This window comes from Alligator sinensis, unplaced genomic scaffold (assembly GCF_000455745.1).
Source record: "Alligator sinensis unplaced genomic scaffold, ASM45574v1 scaffold755_2, whole genome shotgun sequence".
Taxonomy (NCBI): domain Eukaryota; kingdom Metazoa; phylum Chordata; order Crocodylia; family Alligatoridae; genus Alligator; species Alligator sinensis.
Window position 1 is genome coordinate 886346 of NW_005841883.1, and position 26989 is coordinate 913334.

Consider the following 26989-nt stretch of genomic DNA (forward strand, 5'->3'; position numbering starts at 1 on the left):
GCTGGGGAGGGCAAGGAGCTGCAGGTCAGGAGTGAGGGGCACTGGCAGAGCTGGGAGGCTAGGGGTTTAAGAGGTCGGGGCAGAGGTATATCTTTGCCCCCCCACCCCCACACAATTATATACCCCTCCCACCAGCTCCTCCCCCACTTCCTCCCCGCAGGTGTTCTCTTTTTTGTACTGGAAATATGGTAACCCTAAGTGTATTAATTCTGGTGATGCAACAGACTTCAAAATAGTAGTGTTAGAGTGATGTTGTAGCAGTGATGGTCCAGGAATTATGAAAGAGGGAAGAATATTCTTGGGTGATATCCTTTATTTTCAAATAGCACAGTTGGGATAAAATTAGACAAGCTTTTAAAAGCAAAGCATTCTTCTTCAGGTCTGAGGAAGGAAGCTGTGCTTGACCTGAAGAAGAATGCTTTGTATCAAAAGCTTGTCTGACTTTATCCAAACTGTGCAGCTGGTCCATTAAAAGACATCACCCCAAAAAAGCCTTGCTTCTTGCAGGTCTCAAAATGTAATGATAAATTAGAATAATTTTTGACAGGCTATATGCCTGGTGGGTTTCTGCAAGAACTAGTTTTTGATCCTGCATTATGTGGTGTTTATTTCAATGACCTGCCAAAAGAAAAAATAGCTACTAATTAAGTTTGCAGAAGACAGATTGGGATAGTTGTAAATAATGAAGATAAAAGGTCACAATACAAAGCTGGATGACTGGGCATAAGTTTGCAAGCAAACAATATGCTCTGCAATCTACTAGAATGTAAGGCCATACATCTGGGACCAAAAAGCCCACACTTAAAGAATAAAATGAACCTCAGCTTCCCATGAGATGTGGTAGCCAGAAAAGCAAATGCAGTCCTTGGATATATGAGAAGGAAAATACCATGTAGCAGTATGGCAGTTATGTTACTTCTGTATTTGGCAATAATGCAACAACTCCTGCATAATGTGTTTAGCTATTTTACAGATGTCAGCCAGTATTAGCTATGCAAACACCTTTTAAGTGATTCACAAGATAAACGCAGAGATTTCAAATAGGAAGCCACAGTGTCAAAAACATTTTAATTCATAGTGGTGTTTTTGAGTTCTTTGCAACAAAAGAATTACTCTATTACTTCTACATATTCACAGAATTTTACAGCTGGAAAGGAGCTTGTGAGACCATCGGGTCCAGATCCCTTCCACAGTCAAAAAAAACAAATGGAAGCTAAGAGCTAGGAGAGGTTCCTTGAGTCTAACATAGCATTTGACAAATTAGGCTGTCACCTACAAACGCTCATTTTTCAGAATGAGTTATTTTCTAAGATGCCACTCTACCCTGCCTTTGGCTCAAAAAGTTGAGAACCACTGGGTTAAGAGGTGACCTGATCACAGGTAGTAAACACCTATGTGTGAAAGATAAATTTACTAAGAGAACCCTTCAATCAAGCCAACAAAGGTATGAGAAAACTAATAAATGATAATAAATTGAAAAAGACTAGAATAAGGTCTTAAATTGAATTTCAGACTAGAAATAAGACTAGTTATTAGCAGTTTTCTTGTTTATATGTTTATAGGTTAATTAGTCACAGGAAGAACTAACCTATGATTGTGACAGAGCCTCCATAACTGGTAATTAAAAAAAATTAGCTGAACTGTTTTTCTAAAAGATATACTCAAGTTTAACAGTAATATTGAAGTTTAATAGTAATAGTGAAGTAAGAATTAATTTACTAAAATCCTTTGATGTCCAAGTCAAGCTAGAAGATCACAATGGTCCTTTCTGGACTTGATCTATAAACCTAAAGCTATTCATGCTCCAAGTTTGAATACAACCATGCAAAAATAGCATACATATATTCAAAATGCAGCTGTTACTATAATCTTTTGATTTTGAAGGTCACCCCATTGTTGTTTATTTAAGTTCAAAAATCAATCTTTATTGCATGACACCGGAAGTTAAGGATTCCAAACGAGGAATTCTACTCAAGAAGTGGACAAACTTATTGCTGTATTACAAAAGCATGATTCTATAGGCAGTGCATCTCCAGCTGCTTACAGACATTTAAAAGAACAAAACAAAACAACCCGCCCCCCCAGTACTTTACCAGAAGCTCGTTAGGTTCAACGCAGCTCCGCAGCATAGATCAGGTGCTTCAGCAGGGCTTTTTAATGTTTTTAAAGCTGATTCAATCAGCTATTAGACATTGACTAAGCTGGGGCCAACTAGCGCAATGCCTCTTCTCGGTACATGCTGGGCTTGGCATGGGAGAGCACCCAGTTTAAAGTAAAACGCCATTGTTTTTTTTGCTGGGGGTGGGGGTTTAAACATCTGTAAGCAGCCTCCAGGTTGTTTTTAAATGCGATTGTGTTTCCTACTCTTCCACCACCAATGATAAATATAGCCGTACTAACTGAACTATCGCCTGGCCAAGAAAAGCTCATAGGAGGTTTTACCACTCATCTACCAACTTGACTACTTGTCAACACAGGCGAACTTCCCAAATTCATACACAGCATACCAGCATAAATAGATCTTACTGGTCTAACAATCAGTGCTCTTGTGGGATAGAAACGACAACACAGGACACGTACATTTCTCATTTGTTCTGATGCTCAGCTAGTGTGAAGGTCAGTTCAAGTTTCCTCTCAGACCATTCAGTACAGAGGTTCTCAACCTTTTCAGACTCAAGGCACCACACATTAGACTCAAGGCAGCCCTCAGAAAATGCCAGTTCTTTTTCAACAGTTTTTAACAACAAAATAACAAAGCATTGTTTCTGTTGCAAAGAATTTTAAAAGCTCACAGTACGTCAAACTGTTTTAACGCTATGGGTTCCTGTTTGAAATCTCTGGACTTACCTTGTGAATCATGTTTTCATACTTAACAGTGTTAGCACTGCATAGCACCTCACAGCACCCTTCAAAGGATCTCAGAGCATCCCAGGGTGCCACAGCACTCTGGTGAGAATCACTAATTTAATGAAGGAATATATAAGTACTGTCAAACTGATGATTAATTAGGCTGCAACTCTCTGTTTTATTACAAAAAAGGAAGCAAAGCAGTTCTTTCTATAAAAAAAGCACTAAAGAAGATTTTAAAAAGTAGCATAATATAACAGATTAACTTGTGTATTTTCTTTCCAGGACCCACTTCAGACCAAAATTGCTTAGCCTATGTATATGCTGTCATTTTGGGTTTCTCAGCACTCCACAAATGTAACTAATCTCCATTTTAACAATGCCATAGTCTTGCATTCTAAGCTTTTTCAAGAGAGAGGATCCTAGACAAGTTCAAACATCTCCATGTTAAAAAAACACTTATTATATTAAGGGTACAAGCAATAATTGTAGTTTAGACTATTAATCAATAATCAAGAGAATTTGTGCAATTCATGTGCTAACATCCCAACTGCCTCAACACTGCTGGCTATTTTAACTGAAATATTTACTAAAGGAGAATGGGAATTCCAAAATTCTGCCTGCAGAGAACAAAAATCAAAATAGATTTATAAGGGGTTTGGTTTTGTTTTTAAGCTAATGTGAATCAGACTTCCTGTTTAACACAGGTCACCCAGTGTTAGTAATAGTATCAGTCACCCCTATTTAAATCCATAAATTCATGTTACGCTAGAGTATACCTTTTAGAAAGACCCCAATCTTCAAAACTTCATGCAATAAAGAATTCCTCACATCTTTGAAAAGTGGTTTCAATTATTAATTATCATCACTGTTAAAAATCTGCATCTGATTTCTAGTTGTCTCGCTTCAGCTTCTAGCCACTAGATCTTGATGAGTGTTTGCTATATTAGAAGTTCTCCACTATCAGAAATATACTTCCCTGGTCTGAAAAAACTACATGATCCAGTGATTTATTTTTTATAAATGAAATGGACTGAGCTTCTTCAGTACCACACTGCGTGGCAATTAGATAGCAAAAGATCATTACATAGCAACTGACTTAAGCAGAAGAAGTTTCATGCTAGCTTAAAGAGTAAATATTTTCCCATGATAGCAACCTTCAAAGAACTGCAGAAATTCTCTGGTTCAACATTTCAACCCTTGGGAACTTTTCACAGGATGTAGTTCACTACCTCAGCATAGGCTCTGTTCAACCACTTGCACACATACCTTCACACATTAATTAAATTATATAGTCAATTAATTGAGCATGGGATTAAGAGCCCAAACCCTAGAGTTTCATCCCTCGCTTTTACATCAAACAAAAGTACAACTCTTGAAAGGTGAGTAAACCTCTTTATCAGATTAATCCAACACAAAGCAATGGAAACATTAGATCTTGTGCACACAAAGATGCAGTGACTTAATCTTCAGTTTCATAGCTGTTAGGGGCTGGAAGAGACTTTACAGATCATCGTGTCTAGCCCCCCTCCACTTAATACAATTTTAAATTTATTCAGTTAAAGCAGCAAAAATAGTTTTCACCATTGTGTTTATTTTAGATGAAGCTTATTTGGTTTTTGTTGAAGCATGTTAAGAAACTTTTTGATTAAACCTAAGTCACTCAAACCAAACTAAGTAGGTACACAATTGTTTGCAATTTAAAACCCTGTTTCTTTAAACCAATGCAACTTTCTTGTTAGCCAAGGCCTTAGCTTATGTTTGCACAAAAATAATAAATTCTATTGCATATGCAGTCCTCCCAACTGGGGAACAATTCTAATTCAGCAGTGTTTGCATGGAAATGAGCTAGAAGGCCCCATTTTTATTTTAATGTCTTAAATCTTGACAAAGCTGACTGACAGACATATAAGTGCAAGAAATATCAGGCAAGCTGTGTATCTCTGATGAAGTGACAATCTTTTTTAAAACCACTTCACTTTTGCAAAAGACTGACACACTGTACCTTCCCACATTAACCTTTAAATCAAAGTACCTCTTTGACAAGTAGGTCTAAAATATTTCTAACCTGACCAACATGATAAACGAAACACACTAGCTTCATTCAAGCTCTATATATAGAAGACCTTTCTCCTGACTCTGAGAGGCAGAAGAGAGGCTCTCACTATTACTGCAGGAGAAAAGATCTAGCAGTTCTTTATATATAAATATATATTACAGAATATAATAAATAATACATTTAGAATGATTATTACTTGCCCATAAATGTGATTGAGGAATACTATGAAAATGCTGATAATTTGCCAGATGCTTTCTGAAGTCACTCTGACAAAAGTGACCACATCAAGTATAGGTTATACACTGAGTACTGGAAGGTGGGGGGGACACGGGGATGACTCATCATCAGTAGTGAAGAAAAAATAAAAAGGAGGTAGGAGACAAAAGGAGAGAATATACACTTCCAAAATCAAGATGTTTAAATGTCTTGCAGGGGCTGGGGTGGCATGGACACTAAGGCACACAGTTGACAGCCCAGAGGTCGCAAGTTTGAGGCCACAGCAGAAGCGCTCACGGCACAGCCATGTCAGATTCCAATGAATCTGAAAATTCTGCTAAATACCTTGTCACAAGGACATGAAAAAGGAAATGTCTTAACATTTAAAATAACAACTTATTTTTTCTTGAGTGTACCCAAGTAAAACCTATAACATGCACAGAAAATTCCTTTTGTTTCAATACAAAACACTTTAGGCTTTATTAAGGTCTGTTTCTATACATTTGGAACATGTCACTTAAATGCACTATTAAAAATTAGTGGGTGATCAATTCCATTCATACCATTTGGATGTTCAAACTGATAGCATTTCAGCATACAATATTTCCACTTCTTTTAAATTCTTCCTACTAAGAAGAAAAGTTAAATATGATGCCATATTTCACAAACTAAGGCTTTTAAGTAATAAAACAAATACCTTATATTAGATATTTATGTTTCGTTAGGTTTTCTTCCGGAAAAGCAGGTCAGCAGTAACATATAAATTAATTTAACCCCACCTATCTGAATTTTAAGCCTTTTATGATGTCTGTATTTTAACAACCAAAAGGCCTGCTCTTAGAACGATTTTGTTACTCTTGAGACTATTCACATGACAGAGTGTAATGAATAATCACTTAAGTACTTTGACAAACTAGCTATATAATACTCTGCTAAATCATATACTGAAATACATACATATACTAGAAATACGTGTTACTCTCTATACACGAAGTATTTTAAATTGTGTTACTTATACATTTATTGAAAAGTTTAAAAAGTGATACTGCAACTTTAAAAAAAATGACGTTTATTTTTCTGTAGTGTTGGTATCCTTTAACTGAGTAATTTTACACAAATATGAACCACAAATTGAATAATAAATCACACCGTATATAGGATAAAAAGAATATTACACAGGGGGAGGTTTAGAATTAACTATCTACTTATATACAGCTTTTATTCTTAAATAGTGTTAACATACTACTTCCTTGTTAATTGCCTAGTAGACACTGCAGTAAGTCAGCATTTCACTGTAGAAATTTTAAAACTAAGTGCAGGATATAGCCACATCAGATATACTCATCCATTTATACTGCAAAATGTCAATCCACAGTAAAATTACACTGAGATAAAGGGTACAGCATAAAGAGGGAGAATGGCTGATTAATTCTCTTTAAAATATTAGCAACATATTAATTTTAACTCTCTCCCCGTGTGTAATAGTCTCCAAGGAATAAGAATGGAAATCCAGCCCTGGGGTTTCTTACCTTAAATCTAAGCAACCACTTAATGCATAAATGGAGCAAATAAAAGAGGTAAGGAAAAAAAGCATTGAAAGGTTAGTTGGAACTTCAAGATATGAAGAGAAAGGAAAAAAGAAAGAAAAAAGTTAAGCATTCAGCATTAACAAAATAATGTTTCAGTAGACCATAGAAAGAGTGGTTAAAGCAGAATGTGTCATGAACAAAAGATTTTCAAGATGAAACTTTTAGTCGACACCGATCAAAGAACCTTCATTAAAAGTAGCACACGACCAAATGCTTGTATAACAATTCACCCAAATTCTTGCATTGCTACATTTAAATAAAACAAAAGAAAACAGCTTTTCCTTCGCAATGAAACTTTTTAGGCTCTAAATGTATTAACTTTGGAAGTTAATTTATATCAGATTCTCCAAAGTATCACCCTTCAATAATTTAGGACTTGTGAAAAAGTACTTGTTATATTTTACTACAATTACAGTTTGCTAAAACAGAAGCATATTAACACCTGGGGCATGGACTTAATCTATGTTCTCTTCCAGAGGGTCCTGTCACCTGGCCTTGTGGCACTTGCCTGGAAGCCTGAAAAATCTTAGCAAGGGTAACACTTAATTACATTTTTTGGGGAAAAACAATGAATCACCACATCAGCAAACAGTAAATATGGTCCTGCACAGTAAACCAAATTGTAAACCCAATAGTTGCACAACATTTGAAGTTTAGCTGCAAGTTATTATTTATACCATGCTGACACAAAGCCTCAGCTCTTTTCCAAAGCCATGAAAACGTTCAGAAGTACCAGTCCATCCATTGGACAACTTACCCTTTTTTTTTCAGTTTCATACACTTTAAACATGCTGCATTTTCTTACACCACATATAATATTGAGCATACTAAGATGGGTAGAATCCTAACTGCCAACCATCTAGTATTTCAGACAGAATCATAGAAAATGAGGGTTGGAAAGGACCTCAGGAGGTCATCTAGTCCCACCCCCTGCTCAAAGCAGGACCAGCCCCAACTAGATCATTCTAGCCAGGGCTTTGTCGAGCTGGGCCTGAAAAACCTTCAATGAGGGCAATTCCACCACCTCTCTACATAACCTGTTCCAGTGCTTCCTCACCCTCCTAATAAGAAAGTTTTTCCTTTGCTGCAACATGATCATCCATTTAGTTTATAAACTAATCTGCAATACATTAAGAAAATGTATTCTGCCTTTGAAAATATCCTTTTCTGAGTTGGAAGGTCCAACAGGGTCTTAGCTTAATTTCAACACATCAAGCAGGAAACAGGATAGCCAGCTACACCAAAGGGCCCACCAATTGAGACATTTTTCATAGTTAAGGGTAATGTTCCACTTAGATTGAAACTTATTAACAAGCTAATATGTACCATCGTAAACTACACTCCTACAGCAGAACTTAATTAAGAACCAATTTGAACAAAACACTGGCCAAAGAAATACTCCACAAAGGGAGCGCTATATCTAAGAACTTTGTAACTAAGAGAAAGGAAATTAATGCTAAATCAAAATAAATACCCCTGTTCTCTGTCATGTATAAAGTCCACAGACCCGTTAAACCATTAATGTTTTACAGCAGCATGCCTTCAGGGAGGATCAGAATAGAATTAGATAACGGTTTTTAAATTCCATTTCTACAACTGAGACGCCATAAAATGGAGCACCTCTTAATGAAAATAATGTCCATTTATAATCTTAATGGATAAAATTGTTAGAAGACACAAAAGGATGACCATGTAGTTACTCTTTAGGTTTCATATCTTTCACAGGGTTTCTCAGCCTGAGAGGCTACTGCTGTTTTCATGGAGTGATAGTTTTGATGCTGGCTGCTAGAGCAAGAGAGAAAAAAAATGACCCTCACTTTCAGGTTTCATGGTACCATCGTAATGATGTGCTTTTCTTGGGAAATCGAATGACAGAGAATAAACAAAATATTCCATTTATGACAGGCCATGGACACAGATCTTGAGGGCCCCAAGGATATGCAAGGTATATCAAGGGCTCTCTCATGGCCCAAAAAACTTGCACTCCTCCCCCGCCCCCCCATACACACGCACTTATTTTGGTCCAAAATGAAGACCTGTTATATTGCTATGGAACACAGTATTGCTCTTCACTAGCTAAGGCCTCAAAGCTCTGCCACTAAGTTCTCAGGTAAATGACTACCAGGAAAGCTACTCTGATAGAGAAGAAATACATTAATACCTTCTCCTCCTGGGCTTCAATGGAATGCCAAGTCAAAATACTGCAAACGAACTTGGGATTCTATGGTGGCACTTAACTAATTTTAGGAAAATGAAGTAAAAAGTGAGAAAACACTTTACACATCTCAGTGTGAACACCCCCCCCCCCCCCAAAAAAAAACAAACCCCAAAACCCTCTTTCTGCATGCAGAGTAAACCACATTAGATAGTGCAGGCACTTAACATCGTAACAGAGACAGAAACCCTGGATCTTAAAAGATTTCCATGATTCAAGATACAGAGGACAAAAAGTGAGGTACCATACATCTCTTGCACAACTCCCTGAACTTCTGCCAGGCTCCAAAGTGGAAAAAATTGTTAAGTTTTACTAGATGCCAGCAAAGTGGAGAGTTTGGTATGAACAAACATACATTTTAGCTCCTTTACAAGGGGAGGGGAAGCAGCTGCTACTTGGGAGAGCACCTCAGCTGCTATGATCTGTTATCTCTACATGATCCTGTATCCTACACATTAGCCAAATCACTAACTTTGACCTTGAATGGATTAAAGTTTGAGTCCTTTTGTTACACCTGTATCACTAGAGGATCATGCAGACATGAGTTGCTTCATAACAGGTTTTCCCACTAACCTTTGATATCCAATACAATTGCTACATGTCTTTTCTCTCCTGTAAGACTACTCAAAAGCTAGGTCTTGAATATTCTCTCTTGATCTTGAGGAGGAGATCCTGTCAGACTAAAACCATGTTGAAGAATCTCGAGAACAACAGCTTTCTCTGCCAACAGGGAACTACAGTTCATCCTGACCAAAGATACTAATTTGTTCCAGTTCTCTTGAAATAAAAACCTACAAGTTGATCATCCAGTATATGGAGTCCAGCAGTTTCCCCTCTCTCCCCACATCCTCAATTTAGAATAAAACTGAGGAAAATCCAAATTGTCTTGAATTCTTCTGTACTATTTTTTCTCCAGACACAGCCTTTAATAGGTTGTCATAAAACGTATAAAAATGAACTCCTTTCTTATGTGAGGGCATTGACTAAGAAATCTAGCACTTTTAAAAAATTCTGCACTGTAGCAAGACCCAAAGGGTATAAGAGCTGTATTGCAAGTGCTGCAATCCAACAGTAAAAGTGAAATATTTACAGTTAGGCTGACAAAGGTTGAAGTGGAGGATGCATTTTTAGAAGTACTGACAAAAAAAAAAAGTCTGCTTTGTTGACTACCTTCACAGTGGTCTTTAATGCTTCCAACTTGAGCTGTTTCAAGTATAAGTAGGATGCTTCATCATTTCTTCTTGTCCAGGAACCAACTTTGCCTCTTTCAGGATTAACCTAGTAACCCATGTTGGAAAGAACGTGGAAGAGCTAGCTGTACAGGATTTAGATGCTCTCATGTGGGGCTTGACAAAACCAACTTTGTTTTAACTGATGAATCCACCACTTATTCATCTGTTCCACAAACAGTTTTCCTACTCAGTATTTTGATTAGGTCAGACTCACTTTAAGTTGACAGATTTCTCAGGAGGTAGATTTAAAAGATAAACTTCCCTCTTACGCTGGAATGTAAAGAAGTCTTACTGGAAACGATTTTCTTGCTCTCTCTTTTTCTGTGGTTTCAAGTTACAAAACTGAAAGTTTTCCTTCACCCCAAAGAGGTACTCCTATATTTAGGAAGAACTAGATTTGGGCTTGTTTCTCAGATTTGATCCCTTCCAGAAAATCAGCATGAAAAGATAAGAAACACAGATAAAGGACTCCTACTGTTGAAAATATATTCCTGGGTTCCAGGGCACCTCTTTAAGGGAGTACCATGCTTTTTCCTGCTTTTCCTTCCTTTTGGGAGGAAGACAAGGAGCCCAATAACCATGCGGACTGGTCTCTGTGCACATTTTATTTTTCTTCTCCCTAATTTGCTATATGGATGATTTGCCATAAGATTCTGAAAGAAATAAATCTTGCAGAAGAACAAGAAAATCCTCCAAATGAAGCGGGATAGGGGGAAAAAGGGGCAGAATATCCTGGGGACTGAGTGTTGGGGAGAAAGCCCAGTGGGTATAAGGGGACTGTGAACACAGACCAATGTATCCCCCCTGATGCACAAGCTGTTTTATCCTGCTTGCCCTCCGATTTCTCCTCAGCTCCCTTCTGTAATGCTTTCCAAGAAGGAAGAGGAAACAGGGGTGAGCCGCCTAGTCCAAAGCAACAGAAGGGAAAAGTTAGTCAAAATTTCTTTTTTGGTAATATTTGTTTCTTCTGTACAGCAGGAAGTCGGTACACCTTCCTACAGTTACAGGGGCAAAACAAAGAATGATGGGTTCTTTAGTGTAGCTGGCCACATCTTCCCCAGTGACTATTAGAGGTTTTATCTATCTAGACTGAAGCAGGGTGAGGGTCCACTGGAACAGGTTTGTGGATCTTAGACGAAAGAAAAAATACTATTTCAATTTAAAGTTACAGTGCATCTTAAAAATCTTGAAATGATGCTGACGATCATTTTAAGCTACACAATGTTTATGGATCTCTTCATTCCAAATGAAAATACAACATCAGTTAAACATCCTTTGGAATAAGCTTTGCTTTTAAAGCATGAATATCACAGGGTCTGAACACAAGACACGTTTATCCATCCAGTCATTTGAGAGCTTTAAAATGATGTTTTTTCAAGAGTCTAATTTATTGTACTACATTGAGTTTGATCTTGTTGCACTGAAGTAACTGCACTATTCTAACTATAATGGGTTTAGAACTGGGCCTAAATTAAACTTTGCTAGTGGAGATAAAGCACCCTTAATGCACCCTAAAAGTATCTCACTAAATAAAAGATATTATAGAAAATGGTAGTAACGGTAAGTCAACCTACATACAGTCCATCCTTACCAACACAAAATTCTGCTGACCATTTTTATAGAAATGCACAGTAGATTTCAACATTGGGGAGTTGATCTCCTGATGAGATTTCCAGGTAAAAAAAATGTTTATGCAAATATTCATTTGCAAATATACCAGCTATCTTTTTACCTGTTATGTACACACACTAAGGTAAGCAAACACTTCCAATGAAGAATGTGAGAAAATAACTGTTATACAAACAAATTGTTGAAAAGCTCTTGAATAAAATGTTGCTTTGCTGAAAAGGTTTTTAAAATAAATAAAAAGAACGACGTGAATTTCAATTTTAAATTCCAGGCTGAATTGTCTACTTGTATTAGTTATGTAAAATTACAATAGGTAATTCAGACAGAATGACATGAATAACTGAAAGCAATTCATGTCAATCAAAAATTCTGGGGGTAAGTTGATTTAAAGAAGCATTCAACTGCATCACTAATTTGAAAGGTTTGCAGATTTTTTAATTTGTTATATATCTTGCAAGTGACAAGGCTCCATGTTATTTACCTCTCTTCTTCCACAACATTAATCTGACAGTGTTCTTTCATATCCTGGTGCCATAAATTAGTAATAAACTCACATCGACTAAAATTATTTCAATCCAAGACCTTCTTTTAAACATTCATGTCTAATTTACACATGCCACTGCTTAGTTACGTGTATACCAGTGTAATATCAGAACATACAGGCAACCATTTACACATCTAACCAAATTTGTATTAAACTTCAGCTTTAAAAATTCAACCTGAAACTATTCTTAAAAATATTTTTAAATGACACAATTGGCTAGCCCAGGACTTGGTTATAATCTGAACGTTCAGATTTAAAAAATCCAGAGCTAGACATGTGCCACGTACAGCTCATTTGAACCACTGCTAAAAGCCAAACATTTCATGCAAATATCAATATAATAAGCTTCATCTATGCTGGGACCAAAACAGGTGGCAAAGGCCTCATTTTAGGTGAATGAATTCTTCAACCAAGTTACAAAGTAGCACTAGTGGTATATTACACTTGGGTCAATGAATCCATGTTGTGATACTGACTCAGGCAGGTAAGAGACAGAGGATTACACCTCTCATTCAGGTATGTCCTGACATCTGATTCAAAACAAAGGCAATGGCATTTACCTCTATAAAAGCAAGCAGGTTTATGAGCACACAGAGATGAATTCCATGATAACATACACAGAAGTAAAGGTAAAATCGTCTTTAGGGTTACAGAGCACAGTGGGATAATTCCCTTTAAATCCATCTGGACAGAAATTGAGAAAAAAATATGCTGGGATGTAGGAAAATGGTAAGTTACTATGCAAGCCTTCACACATTTTGAAGCCAAGCAACAATCGAGTTGCAAGACTTTGATAATATCACCTACCTTCACTCCATGTCCAATATCATCTAGAATTGTGTAATCAATAGGTTTTCTAATGTAACGAACTGGTCGCTCCAGGTTGGCTGGTGCAATAATTTTGTGGGTCCTTGAGGTGTTTTTATTTGTAGTCAAAATGCCAATTTCTCTTCTAGCAACTTTCTCTTTGTGAATGTCCACTGTCTGCAAAACATAACACATTTACCAATAGAGGAGAATATTACGTGCAGATTTGACATAAAAAATATTCAATCCTAGGTGATCGTGTTCATGGTACTATGAAAAATAAGTTGTTTACCTTCTCTTTGTTCAATATACTGTTAGAACTGGATATCTTTAATCATTTATTTATAGTTAATAATGTCTTGCTTCTCTTTACAATTAAGCAAATTCCACACTTCAGGCTGTTAGTGGCATGGTTTCTCACTGCAGTAATGTATTCATCCTCAGTGGCAGTGGCAAAGGAGAATACTGTTCAGAAAAATCAGACACTATAAATGGCTCACTAAGCATAACAGGTTAGCTCTTTTAAAGTGCTCAACATTGACCTGCCTATTCCCAATGAAATCAATAGCTAATTTCCTGGGCTGTCCATGGGAACAGTGCTGATCTCATCTTAAAATCCTACTCTACACATCCAGCAATAACTGTAACAGGAGCACTATTAGTATGCAGCAAAGTAGTAATTAAGAAGTCACAACTGAAAAAAAAAAGATGCTTCATCACACCTCCAAAGATATCAAACAAATACAGGTGCAACATCCGGCTGGTACTTTGCATTTTCCTGCTCTCTACTTAATGACAGTCTCAATCATTTTTGTAATTCATCCCTGAAGAAAATGCAATTACAATATCAGAAAAGTTGGTCTCTTGAATGCATGAGTAAGTAACCTGTCTCTGAATGGCAGTTCTCAAACTTGCTTCTACTCTGAGCAACTTAAAATTCCCTTTCAAACATTTAACCAACTTGACTGTGCACCTTTCATCTTCTGCTGCAATACTTGTTTAAACAGAAGTACCATATTTACCCAAATCCAAGACAACTTCGAATTTAAGACTTAAATTTAAATTAAATTTAAATTATAATTTTCCATGTATAGAACCTAATTATTGGAAGGTTGTCTTAAATTCATCCCGCCCATCGCCACCCCCCCACCCCCCCCAGCCTCCTGCCACCGCTGAGACAGGGAAAGTAGCTATGGGGAGCAAAGAGCCACACCCCTACCCCTGTTCCCCCTCATACCTGTCTCTTCCCCCACCCCCCCTTATCTTCTGCAGCAGCTTTGGCTCCAGAGCAGTCCTGGCCTGCTTGGGGTCCCAGAGGTAAGCAGTGGGGTGGGGTGGGGGCAGGTTGTACAGTCTCCTCCATGCTCCCTGCAAATCACACACCACTGATCTCCCACACATGCCCATGTCTCCCCTCTCCTGCCCCACTACAAGCCCACATCCTCATTGCATGAGCCACTTCAGTCTGGGGCAGGTGGCAACTCAGTCCTGGCTTTGGCCTCAAGTCTGTGGCCAAAGCCTGAGCCAGAGCTGAGCCACTGCTTATGCCAGGTCAGTACCCAAATCTAAAAGAAGCTTTCGCACCCAACTCCCATAATGATAGGTAAGGAGGGCATTGTCTTGGATTTGAGTGAAGACGGTAACATTACTTACAGTATTGAGAACAGATTGAAGTAATTTTAAAGATGCTACTTAAGTTACCTTATTTTTCTTCTCACAAAGGCATAGTGTTCTGCTTAGCACCAAACCTCTCCCCACTTTGTCTGCAGCTCTAACTGTTAATCTCTCCAGGTCAAGAAGCACTATGACTTCGCTTTCCTTTTCTGCTATCACTCTAATTTTGGTATGATTAGACTCATATTGGTCAGATTTGAATTTATACCAAAAAACACTTAACATAAAGCAATATATGAAACAGTTATGCATGATAAAGAGGGGTAATGGATTCATTTTAAGTTGCTTCAGAACCTCTTAAAATTTTAAGCCCCTTGGCCTGGGTGATGACTAGGTAAAAGCCATGTTATTTTAAAAATTACATTCTTACTGTGAAGAAAAGCAGCTCTATGAGTCATAACCCCAGAGGTATGCTACCCCCAGGATATGAAGCTAATATTTTCAGCTAAACCTACATTAGTAATTTCACCTGAGGAAATTCACATTGTGAGTATGCTTTAGCTATAATAAACTATTCAAAAGGAACCTCATTAAGACTTCTCTAGTAGCTTTCTTGTTACTACTTTAAAAATGAAATGAATGTTTGTGAATGGTACCCAAGTTCTTTGTGCAGTCAGAAGGCAGGGAAATGCTACTTGCAAGAGAAGAGAAACAGCAAAAAGATCTGTACTGATTCCCACAGTGGCAAAATAAGTTTTTACAGTTTACATTCCTGTTTGTGCTGCTCTCACCAAAATTAACAGTAAACTAGATCCTGTTTCAACCCATATTAGAAAGCCATCCTCATTAGGTTTCAAACAAGTATATCCATACAAATGTTTTGAAGAATACAGGGTTGCACAGATGCCCTGACAGGAATAAGATGTATAGGGCTAGTAGTACTGCCAGTCAAGATGGCCTGATATTTCCCACTAAAACTTCTTTCAGTTGCTCATAATTTTGCTAAACTAAACGTTGAGATGAATTTTCAATGGCAGGGCCCTGCCACCAAAGGGTGAATATTTTTTAAAAACTCAAGCCAAAATGATCCAGTTATTTCTGAAAACACAGAAAGAAAAAAAAAAAAAAAAAATCGAGTAATTTTTTCTTTGAAAGCTCAAGTGCACCCATACTTTGGATCAAGGATTTGAAATATGAAAAAGGATTTGCCTGTGTGAGGTATGCACCATCTGCCACAGAAGTACAGGCGAATTTGGTCAACTTATAGAAAACTTGGAAAAAAGTTCAATTTCCAAATACACGGCAGAGATTTGGAGATTAACAGCTAAAATCATAAAATTCTGTCCTCACTGAGCATGCATAAACTCATGCGTAAATAAAGGATGCATCCACCACCCCACAGAGCAACTAAGCCTGCTCTATCCCCTTCACAGTGCTTACCTATGACTGGACTGCACATTCACCATACTCCAAATGCACATGCTCCAGGCCAGAGCCACACAAATCAAGGTGGGACATGACACCAGTATTGAGAGCAGGAAGGCTATCTTTCGAGACAGGGAAAAAAATGAGGAGGAGGGAATGATCAAACCAAAAGTCAGGGGAAAAAGGGACTGAAAATCAATAGGATTGGAGAAGACAGACATTAGGGTAAAAGAGAAAAAAGAAAAGGGTCTGCAGAGAGACTGGCAAAAGAAGCCAAAGGAAATGTGAACTAACTGGATAAAAAGCACATGGAGGGAAACTAGGACTGTGAGCCAACAGGATTGATAGATGTGGAGTGGGCAAGAAAGGCTTACAGTTCAAGAAGACGAATATCACAAGCCTGTGGAACTAGCTACATAAGAAGAAAACTGGAACAGGGAGCCATTTGTGGGATACAAAGGAGGAGGGAAAGATTAGATGGTACATGGGAAAAACAATTAAACTTCCAGGTAAATGCTCAGAAGAGTTTCTCTTCACTAGAACACACTCTCCTTTTGACCTGGGATGGTACCCAAGATCCACGCGTCTCACCACCACTCTGCTGTAAATATGTGGGAAACCCATTAGCAAAGCATTGCATCTCCTTTAAAGTTTAGCAACAAAAAGGATGAGACCCTACTACTAGTCAGTTATTCCAGTAATTCAAATGGCAGAGGTCTGTGTGGTGAGCGTAAGTGTTCCAGCCCTATATGTCACTATGATGCCCCATGAGAGAATTTCTATGGTTTTTTTTCCCAGTTTGATTTTTTTAATATTTCAGGAAATCACACACCAAAATCTACTTTCAAAAGCATGAAGGTTGCAAAGTCAAGCATTTCAATTGTTAGAAAATGCTAAAATTAAAGATTTCCTGTGCAACCTAAACTTAGCCCACTTGTGCCTATGTATTATGACAATCTAATTATATGGTCACATACTATTTGTTTCCACTGGGCCCTTACTTCACTCAGCGCATTGTGCTTCACAGAATGGATGATGCCCAGTTACTGAACTATGCAATATTTTATTTTTTCCTCGACTCAATGCATTAGTCCCATGCTTTATTTACTGAAACACTATTCAGAAGCTACTCTGAAGATGGAATTAATTTCTTCATAGAATTTCTTATCGTGCTCATTAGCAGAGTGCTTCAAATGTTAAGGAAGGTATTTTCACCCATGTTAGATAAATTAGTTTTACTCTCATACTGCAGAGAACTGAGACAGACATGTCAATGTGCACAATACCTACTAATTTTGATAGTCCGATCTGGGATAACTATAACCTGATCTTTCAAAATATGTCAGCATTATCTAGCACTTCAAAACAAGCCAACAATTTCTAGTTAGAACCCATATAATTAGAAATACAATTACTGAGCACCTATAGAAAGTTTGCTTTAAGTAACTTGCCCAACATCACATAGGTTACTGCAGCAAAGGCAAGGATAGAATCCAGGGCAGCCTTAAACTGTCTGAAACATGAAACTGACCTCTTCCCACAATCCCCTTGCTCACACTACACATCTTCCAAAGCATACAATAAATTAGGGAGGAGTCCTACAGTCAGCCTTCTTCAGTGTACAACCCCATTTCATTAATAAAGCAGCTACCTCCGGGGGGAGGGGAGAGGAAGAGAGCGAGCGAGAGAGCATGTGTGTTAAATTAAACAGTTTCAAACCACAGGGGAATAGGGAAAGTTAAAGCTGTACAGGCAACTCTAGTTCCACCATTTCCTAAATTTACAGCATTTGACTTTGCAGCCTTAATATTATTTTTAGATGTACTTTCTTCCCCTCTGATTGTGAGCGTGCACGTAGAGCAACCTTTATTAGCTATGTGACAAGATGAGAGGACAACTCAGTTCGACTTAGAATCTAAACTGGGTTTGAAGGCCTGGTAATTAGAAACATCATTTTTTAAACTTGTAAACCAAATATATTTTAGTCCTGGGGTCCCTCAATACCATTATGATGACTAAGTATGTAAATAAATATATAGTGTCTATGCAAAGTTTCCAAACAATTTTACTAGGACTTTCTTCTAGACTATAATTTTAATCCAAAATTCTTGGGAAAGGAAAACAACAGACCGGCAGACAGAAAATATCAGTTAACAGCAATATTGTTATTCCTCTTATAATATAACAGTAATGTCAAAATATGAAGTTGAACAATTTTAAGAATTAACTTCTCTTACAACACGGAATATTACAAAGCAATGAAATCTTCCACCAGCCTGGCACTAAACAAAAGCATTGAAGTATCTTCTGAGGCTTCACTAACAGACCAGCACAGATCAAACTGAAATTAGTTTACAACAGTTCTTAGTATTTCCTGCATTTAGTGCATAAAATATCTTAGAGAAATGCTCTGGTTCATGACTAGCCTCTTAAGTGGTATAGTAAAAGAAATACCAATACCATTTTCTGCATGGTGTATTGTATGTTACCAAGCAGACAGATGCTTAAATCATCACTTAAGCCAGACTAAATATGATTTTCCACTACACAATTAACATTTACCAAGTATGGAATGAAGGCTCTAACTCCTTTGTCCAAAACTGATTTCAGTGTTGAAAAGTGTATATAGCTATGCTAGGTAACAATTCCTTTCCTCTGTCACTTCAGAAAGATTAGAAAAAAAATCCTCTTTCCATCCCCTCCTCCTTCCCACCCCCCAGTGCCTGGCCTCTTGGGAATTCCTCACTACTGCATAAAAATTGAATGAAAAAAGGTTTATAACTCACTGAATCCTAATAATATGACTGATCAAGTATCAAATTAAAAATAAAACATTGCCGAACTCTGTGCTAGCCTTTCCTGCATTAAGTATGATTAAAGTATATTCTCCATTTTCCTGACAGAAACAGAATTTTAAATGACTTGCTCTTACCCTGGCCAGTCATAATCTTGGCCAGATATAATTAGCTTTTTGTAAAAGATACTATCTTGCTACTGTGAAAACTTGTTTCTATGAATTAAATAGCAACTCTTATTAAATGTATAAATATATCTGGCTTCCTTAAGGAATACTGTAATAGCTATGGCAGTACTATTGTACCAAATAATGAAATGTATAAAACTTATTAGCAGAAGATCATCTAATGGGAATTTTCTTGCATGGCAAGACTGCCTCTTTATCTAATAGCTGAACTGAATGACTAAGGATTTTACTGAGGAAAAATAAATCCAGAATTCAGCTTGAAAAGATTCTGCTGACAGGTTTAAAAAAAAAAAAAAAACACCTTGTTTGGGACACTATTGCAGATACAAGATGTTAAAAATTCAATAAAATAGCTATCCTGGAATAACACTGAGACAGCTGATTATCAGAGAAAAGAACAAAGATTAACTGACTACCAAGAAAATGGGAACAATTGCCCTCAACACACAGGTGACTATTGCCACCAGCATTCATAAATCCCTGAAGTGACAAAGAGAAGAGTACTGACAGCAAATTTATTTAACAATTTAGAAATGTCTATCAAGTAGATAGACATGGTGTGAATATATTCCCTGGAAAATCTCTAGGGAGAAAAATAGATTCTATGATCTTGACTCTAACGTGAATGGGGATAAAACTAAACTAATAAATCAGCACCTTATAAAATCTACAAAAGAGAGTAGATGTACTTAGCCTTTTTAATTTGACAGAACCTGAGAAATTTCCCCCTAATCAGTAACTTCAGGCTACTGTCACCATTTTGTGAACCTTTCCAATTCTCAATTAACCTTGGGCCAGTGCTTCAAATTTTCAGAAATTCAACTGCCTGTCAAACTTTAGAAACAGTTACTATTATCTTGTGATATGTAATTCAAGATGCTTTCAAGGAAGTGAGGGCAAGCTGCAGACTTGATGAAGAACATGTTTGAAACAGCTTAAGTATATGTTCCATCTCATTCGTTCATCGGTAATTCTCTGTGCCAATTTGAAATGGCAAATTTTCAGTATGCAATTTAGCAAAACACTATACCAGTCTAAGTGCTGGAAAAAGGTTAAGCAAATAATAAGTGCACTAGATAATTCCTAGTGTTTCAGAATTGAGAGACATCACTTCACTGTCACCTCTTACTTAAAAACTATCCTCCTCCTCTTATGAAAGGGTTGCTCAGACCATTAGTTAAGCAACCTGTTTAAAAGGTAAAGTCTAGTCAAATGTCAGAGCTGCACTCATTTACAAGTTTGCCAACCTAATTTTCAGAAGTTAGTTTACTAGGATCAAGATTTATATTTTAAGACAGCATTCTTAAGATACTGAAAAATATCCCATATCATAAATTAATAATACCCAGGTGGAAAATGAATCATGCTGGTACTTTTGGAATAAGCTGACAGTTCTTGTAACTTAAGCTAACAGAATGGTTCCAAACGTTTAGTGACAAAATACCAAGAGGTACAGGGGGAAGTCAATTAACTCCAGGGGGCTGGGTCACCATGCTGCAGCAGCTTGAATAGGTGCTATGATTGGGATTTGTTTAGCCTTGTATTAGCAGGCTACTCCTGCAGCTGGCATCATTCGGGGAGTCACCTATTGCTGTATTTGCAAAAGTAAAGAATTGGAGTTTTGGGGCAATGGTTATAAAACTGAAAGATGCATAGTACTATGCTGACCACTGAGATTAGCCTCAGACCTTCTCAGCAGAGCAATAATAGGAATACATGAACCACCACCATCACATCACTCCTCCTTGATCTCATTATGGCAGCAACTAGGAGGATCTTGATCTATAATATTACCATGAAAAGAGAAGTTTCAAGAACCACCATCTTTGCTCACATATCCCATGACCCCAAATAAGATGCACACTTTGTTGTAGGACACCAAAATGAAGAAAAACGGTTTTCCAGAGTGATGGCTGATTCCTAACTGCAGGGGATCGTGATTGTGTGACTGAATCCTGACTGGTGTTGCTCAGGCAAAAGGTAAAATGCCACTGGTGCCATGGTAGAGGTTAACTGCCACTGGTGAATTGGCAGCAGCTACTGGCCGATCACTCAGCCAAAGGCTACTGCCAATTTTGCAGAGCTGTGAAAGGGTTAACACTGTAGCTCTGACCCCGAGGCTGACAGAGGAAGCAGCAATTTTACAGCGTCTCCATGCTTCTACTCCAGCACAGAAAATCAGCTTTCCCACTTAAGATGCACACCACAGTTTTTAAGGGCTGATTTCAGGGGTAAAGATAGGCATGGTATGTAAGTAAATATAGTAGACTAATACTGAACTTGAAAAAAAATCATCTCTGAATAAATATATCTGGTAAGTCTCAGGTTTCAATAATATTTTTGAGTATTTAGAAGTCAGTGATAGCTGATTTGGGAATCTGAACAGTTAAAACAAATATTATATTTAGACAAGATTTCTGTAAGCTAGAGTTACCCATCTGGGTTTTCCCAGACATGTCCTCTTTTTAGTCCTCCAATCTCTGCCCAGCCAAGTTTTTCAAATTTGACCAAACATCCGGGTTTGGGAGTAAGGGGAAACAAAATGGGCAGGGGCAGGGTGCTGGCATATCACTGCCTCCCTCCCCCAGTCACATTCCCCCCATCCCCGACAGGTGTCCTCGTTTTTGGAACCGAAAATATGGTACCCTATGTAAATCATCAATTAATTTGGGCACATGGTTAAGTTCATGCCAATTCAGAACAACCCTGATGCATATGCTGAATTTGAATCCAATACGATGTAAGCACATACTTAAATGCTTCCTTCTTTGGAATGCTTTCCTGATTTGTGACCTATTAACTTGAAAAACTGAAATGACTTCACTAGTTTCAGGGTTAGCAGTCAGATTAGGTTTGCAGGATTTCCCATTTAGAACTACAAAATCTCATTTAAAAAATTAACATCTCCAACTATGAGTTTCAACAAATAATTTTTAAAAAGTTCTTTTTAACAAAAAAAGCAACACATAACTGACTGCTCTGCCCTGGAGAGAGCTTGATTCTGAACAACGTGATGTCGAGGATTCAGTTCTTCTTGTTCAGAATTAAAAGTTCTGTATCCCTTCATCTGTTTTTGCACCACGCTGTTTTCTAGACATGTGCCAGTACCAAAAGACCAACATGCTAATTACTGTAATACTGTACAGTCAAATGTGAGCTGAAGGAAGTCACGGTCTTCGCCCATTCTGAAATGAAGCTGATAACGTAGGTGAGACTGAATAGTACAATTCTGGATTTAGTAGAGTCTTCCGACTAGCACTAGAAATGGTATGGAATTTTTACGTTAGGTAAGCAAAAAAATAACCATTACATAAGTCTACGACAGTTCAGAGTTTGTTTGGGTTTTTTAAACCTTCCAAGACACTTGCCCCGTCATAAGAAGCATAATCAAAACTCCTAGATGGAAATTCTCCAAACCAAAGATATGGTCCAGGAAGTAAAGTCAAATTTCATTTCCAAATACCTAGAAATTAAATTCTATTTGGAAGCCAACACTGGCACCTACAAACTAATACTGCTGGATTAAATCCATAAACTTAACTTTAAATGCTGAAACTCAAATGGCATATAATAAGTGGGCCTTTATAAAAAAGAATTTTAAATATTAATTTAAAATTCTACTTTTCAGATGACTGCATCCATGGCAAATTAATGGAAACTGGGGATGTTTTTAAGAGAAGGACTGCTGATATCCTCAAACAGATTGCTCTGCCAGGCTACTAATTTCCCTAGATAAAACATCACTCGTATGATATCAGCATTTCCAGTGAAAGAACTGAAAGCATCATGCATTTGAAAAGATCAAGTCTCCAATAAAAAGATCACATATTTTTATAGAAATTTAAAAGGATACCAAAAACCCTGAAAAATATTTTTAGTTATGCTTTGTTGTACAAGTATAGCATTCTGAATCTTGGCAGATATATTTCCGTTGGCTGTTTAGCACTGGCAATTTAGCACTCCATTTCAACTAGCAATTTGAAATAGCAACTGCACCAGTGAAGACAAATTAAACTCATATTTCAATCAGTACTTATGTCACATTCTCAGAAAGAAACAGAAAATTAGAAATGTGATGGCACTCCTAAAAGAGCTTTATACAAGCTATGTGACAAAATGAGATTTTCACAGATACAATACATAAATCTGATGCAATAAGAATGGAAATCATTTCTACTTATAGAGTGCTTTTTATGTAATGTCAGAATCACAAGGTCTTTGCATATTTAATGACTGAGGCCCCCTCTACACGTTACATTTATGCCATGGTTAATGTGTTAATCATGGCATAATTGGCAAGAGTGCTACATGTGCACCAAATTTAAGGTGCCAAAGAATGGCAAACCAGCCATAAAATTGTTCTACATATAACGTAGAACCTTTTACGGCTGGTTTGTATGGCGCCTTAAAATGTTAATGTGTGGCAGGTTTGGGGCCAGGGCCAACTATCAGCTGATTGCCAGCTCCAGGCCTAGAACCACACGGGGAACCAGAACCAGTCACAAACCTGCAGGCACTTGACTTTTGCCAGTACTGGGGGAGTCCAAGATCATGATCCTGGGTTCCCCCTGCACTGGTAAGCAAGGCAACATTCGGGATCTGATTCCCAATCCCCCCCAAAAATCACACCTCCTGACAGGCACATATGGTACGGCAGGAAGTGTATTTGTTGGGATTGGGGATCAGATCCCAAGGCACCTTTAAATAAACGTGTGCCAGGGGCCTAAGATTCACCTCTCTGGTGAGGTAAATGCACAGCGTTTTGTTTTAAAGAAATATGGTAACTTAAAAGTAAGTGATTGATGCTAACTGTAGAAGAAATGGATTCCAGACTCTCCATCTTAAAGTGCTTTGTCTGAATTATAAGCAATTTGCCATGTACTAGCCAGAGGAATAAAAGCTTCCTAAACTAGGGTGAGAAATACTGATACAAAACATAGTGCTTATCACTGTCCAGCAGAAATGGCCAGGTGCAATGACAACCACCTCCTCCCAGTTACTGGGATGCCAAAAGTGCCAGGATTTCTACTAGAGTATTATTCCTTCACCTTGCTCAAGGCAGTTGCAAGGTGGGATCAGCATTCCTTCCAGCCTCCCCATAACTGCCAGTGTTCTGAATAGTCTGTTTCCTCTAGTGGAGCTTAAAGCAGCAAGCAGTGGCTAAGGCTCAAAGCTACCTGTAGGCTTAAGAAAATACTGCATCAGTTCACCTCCTGTTTGCTTTTGTAAGGTCATCTTCACAACAACAAGCATGAAAAGCCTTTTTTTTTTTTTTAAATGGAAGTTGGCAAGCTGTAGAAGTCTATACCACTCACCTGGGAAAGTGGATTTCTCAAGCCCTGCTTAATCATAGCATCTAAATCATTTTGTTCTCGTTACTATGAAGTCCAACTTTCAATCTTTCAAAATGAGATGAAACTATTTCAAAGATTAACAAAATATAAACATTTAAGTAAGTTATCCAACTGATGTCTTTACCAAGCAAGACCTCTCTTTGACTATACAGGTTTTCCTCGCTTTATGCGGGTTCTGTATGTGTGAATTCACTTACGCGATGACCCTTTTTATACAAAACATTCACATGCAAGGTAAATTCACTCTTATGTGATCGGTGTGGTGGAAGCCCGCAGTCAGCTGCTTTGTGCGGTGCATTGTGGGAGTTACGCACACCAAGATATAGTCTCCTGCGTGGATCCGTGTTCCTTGCTCATTATCTGTGATGTGTTTCTATAGTTGCCATCCCCATTATGTTAGTGCCCTGTGCTTGTGTGTACTGTCTGCTATTGGCGAGTATCAAAATTGTCTTGTAAAAGTGGTAGAAATGGGTGTGAGGGTCAGTACAGTCGAGGTCTTGGAATGCATCCCCATTTGTTACATTGTAAAGTGGGTTCCCTTTATGTGAATTTGAGTTATGCATTATTTTCCAGGAACATACGTACAACATAAAGCAAGGAAAACCTGTACTTCTATGAAAGCAGGCTGGTCCCAGATTTGTCTGCTTCTGCATAGACCCTCATGATCTTTATACCATCTTATAACCAAGACCCAATTGAGTTTCTTTTGTAAATACTGTCCTAAAATGCTATGTGCAGTCAGATATGCACAGGATGTGTGGAAGCCTGAAAGAACAAATGTAAGCACCTAAAGCTGGATTGTTTGCACAGGAGCAGAGGGGGGCCAGCCTTTTTGGCAGGCATGCCACAAGTTAGCTCCACACCCTCCCCAATTGCCACTCCAATCCCCTTCTACTGCCCAATTTGCTGCTGTACTTTCTGCTCCCAAGCCCTGTCCTTTCTGCCTGATCTGCTGCTTCTTTCCCTGTGCTCCTGGCCTATTTGTTCCTTTGCTTTCTACTCCCTGCCTTGTCTGCCACTGTGTTGCACGTCCTCTCCTCAATCTGCTGAGTACTACACATACAGGCTGCCTGCATCACTTGTGGCATCTGTGCAGCAGGCTGGCCACCGCTGTACAAGTGTATGCTCTAGTGCAAATTCTTTTCGACATCAACTGCTGAACTTCATTTGGTAGATAAGTAAAATAGCTTTCACTTTTTTTTCCATAATTGAATTGTATGATTTATAGTTTAATCTCTATATGCCCTGAAATGAAAGCATGTGAAAATTATTATATTCATCTACTTTAAACACACATGCTATCCTTTATATGGTTGCCTCATATTTAACTGTGCTGTTTTCTGCAGTGATTTCTCCATATTAATAAAGTATTATTACCTACTGACCACTTTAAAACCTTTTAATGTTGTGCCTTTTGATGTTTATTATGCCACATGATAAACATGTGCCATGAGCGACAACATTCTGGTAAAAACAGAAGAGTTGAATGCAGAAAGATTCCCCACTGATTTTAGGAAAACTGTCTTTTCCTATCTCTACCATACAGGATAACATCATAACCCTTAAGAGTACTGGCTGTACGATTTCAGTAACACATTGTACAATGCAAGTAAAAAGTAAAAACAGTCTCACTTGTGAAATATGGTTGATTGAAGATTCCATACGCCGCAGCTGGGATGCCTGAATATCCAGCATTTGGAGAACATTGTTAGCCAAGGTGTTGATCAGATAGGCTACACTTGCTAAGGACTGGGTAGTGTAGGCTTTGGTTTCTTCTAGGGCCCGCTGTTTATCTGCTGACTAAAGACAGAAAAAATGTTTATTACAAGAACCATCAGACATGAAGGCTTTGCATATAAGCTTCCTCTCTCTTTCTAAACGATAGGATTTTTTTTGTTTTATACAACAAACACAATTCTCTTAATTTATCATTCTTAAATCACTCCAACTTTCCTTCATTTTATTAATTTTTTTAATTTCTCCAAAGAAATTAATGTAATTATTGTGCTTTTAAATTTTATAAAATATATTTTGAAAAGTATTATACATATATATTCAGATAGCCTGACTGAAGAAACTTCTAAAATATACTACCACCATATAAATACCACACTTTCCATTAGTTGATCTCAAAGCTCTTCACTGTCCTTAAATACTGAAATTTCTAATGCTTATACTCATGAGTCTGTTCATTTAGCCACCTACAGATATATTCTCATTACAGAATTTTAAGACTCCTCATCAAACTTTGTATTCCTTAATTAGGTTTTACACTATATGCCTAAAATAATCTACAAAATAATATAGTCTTCAATTCCACTATTTTTCAGACTCTAAATGCCCTAAATAGCCAGTAAAAATGGAAGCAACTCTTCATAATAGAGGACCTTTAACTATTTTCCTAAGATATCAAAAAAGTAGCCACTTGAACATATTCTTGGGGGGGGGGGGGGGGCCCATTTCTGTCCAAAACGG

The 26989-nt window shown here is 37.7% G+C and overlaps 1 protein-coding gene across 1 annotated transcript in view; it reads right to left on the minus strand.

Moving 5' to 3' along the window:
- Positions 1-26634, minus strand: part of ABI2 (abl interactor 2) — a 38776-nt gene extending 12142 nt beyond the window's left edge. Inside the window, exons 1-3 of the mRNA XM_025196661.1 lie at positions 26623-26634; positions 26147-26314; positions 13139-13315 (exon numbers count right to left, since the gene is read on the minus strand). Of these exons, the coding sequence (XP_025052446.1) occupies positions 13139-13315; positions 26147-26314; positions 26623-26634 (357 nt within the window). The remainder of the gene's footprint in view (positions 1-13138; positions 13316-26146; positions 26315-26622) is intronic.
- Between the last annotated feature and the right edge of the window lie 355 nt (positions 26635-26989).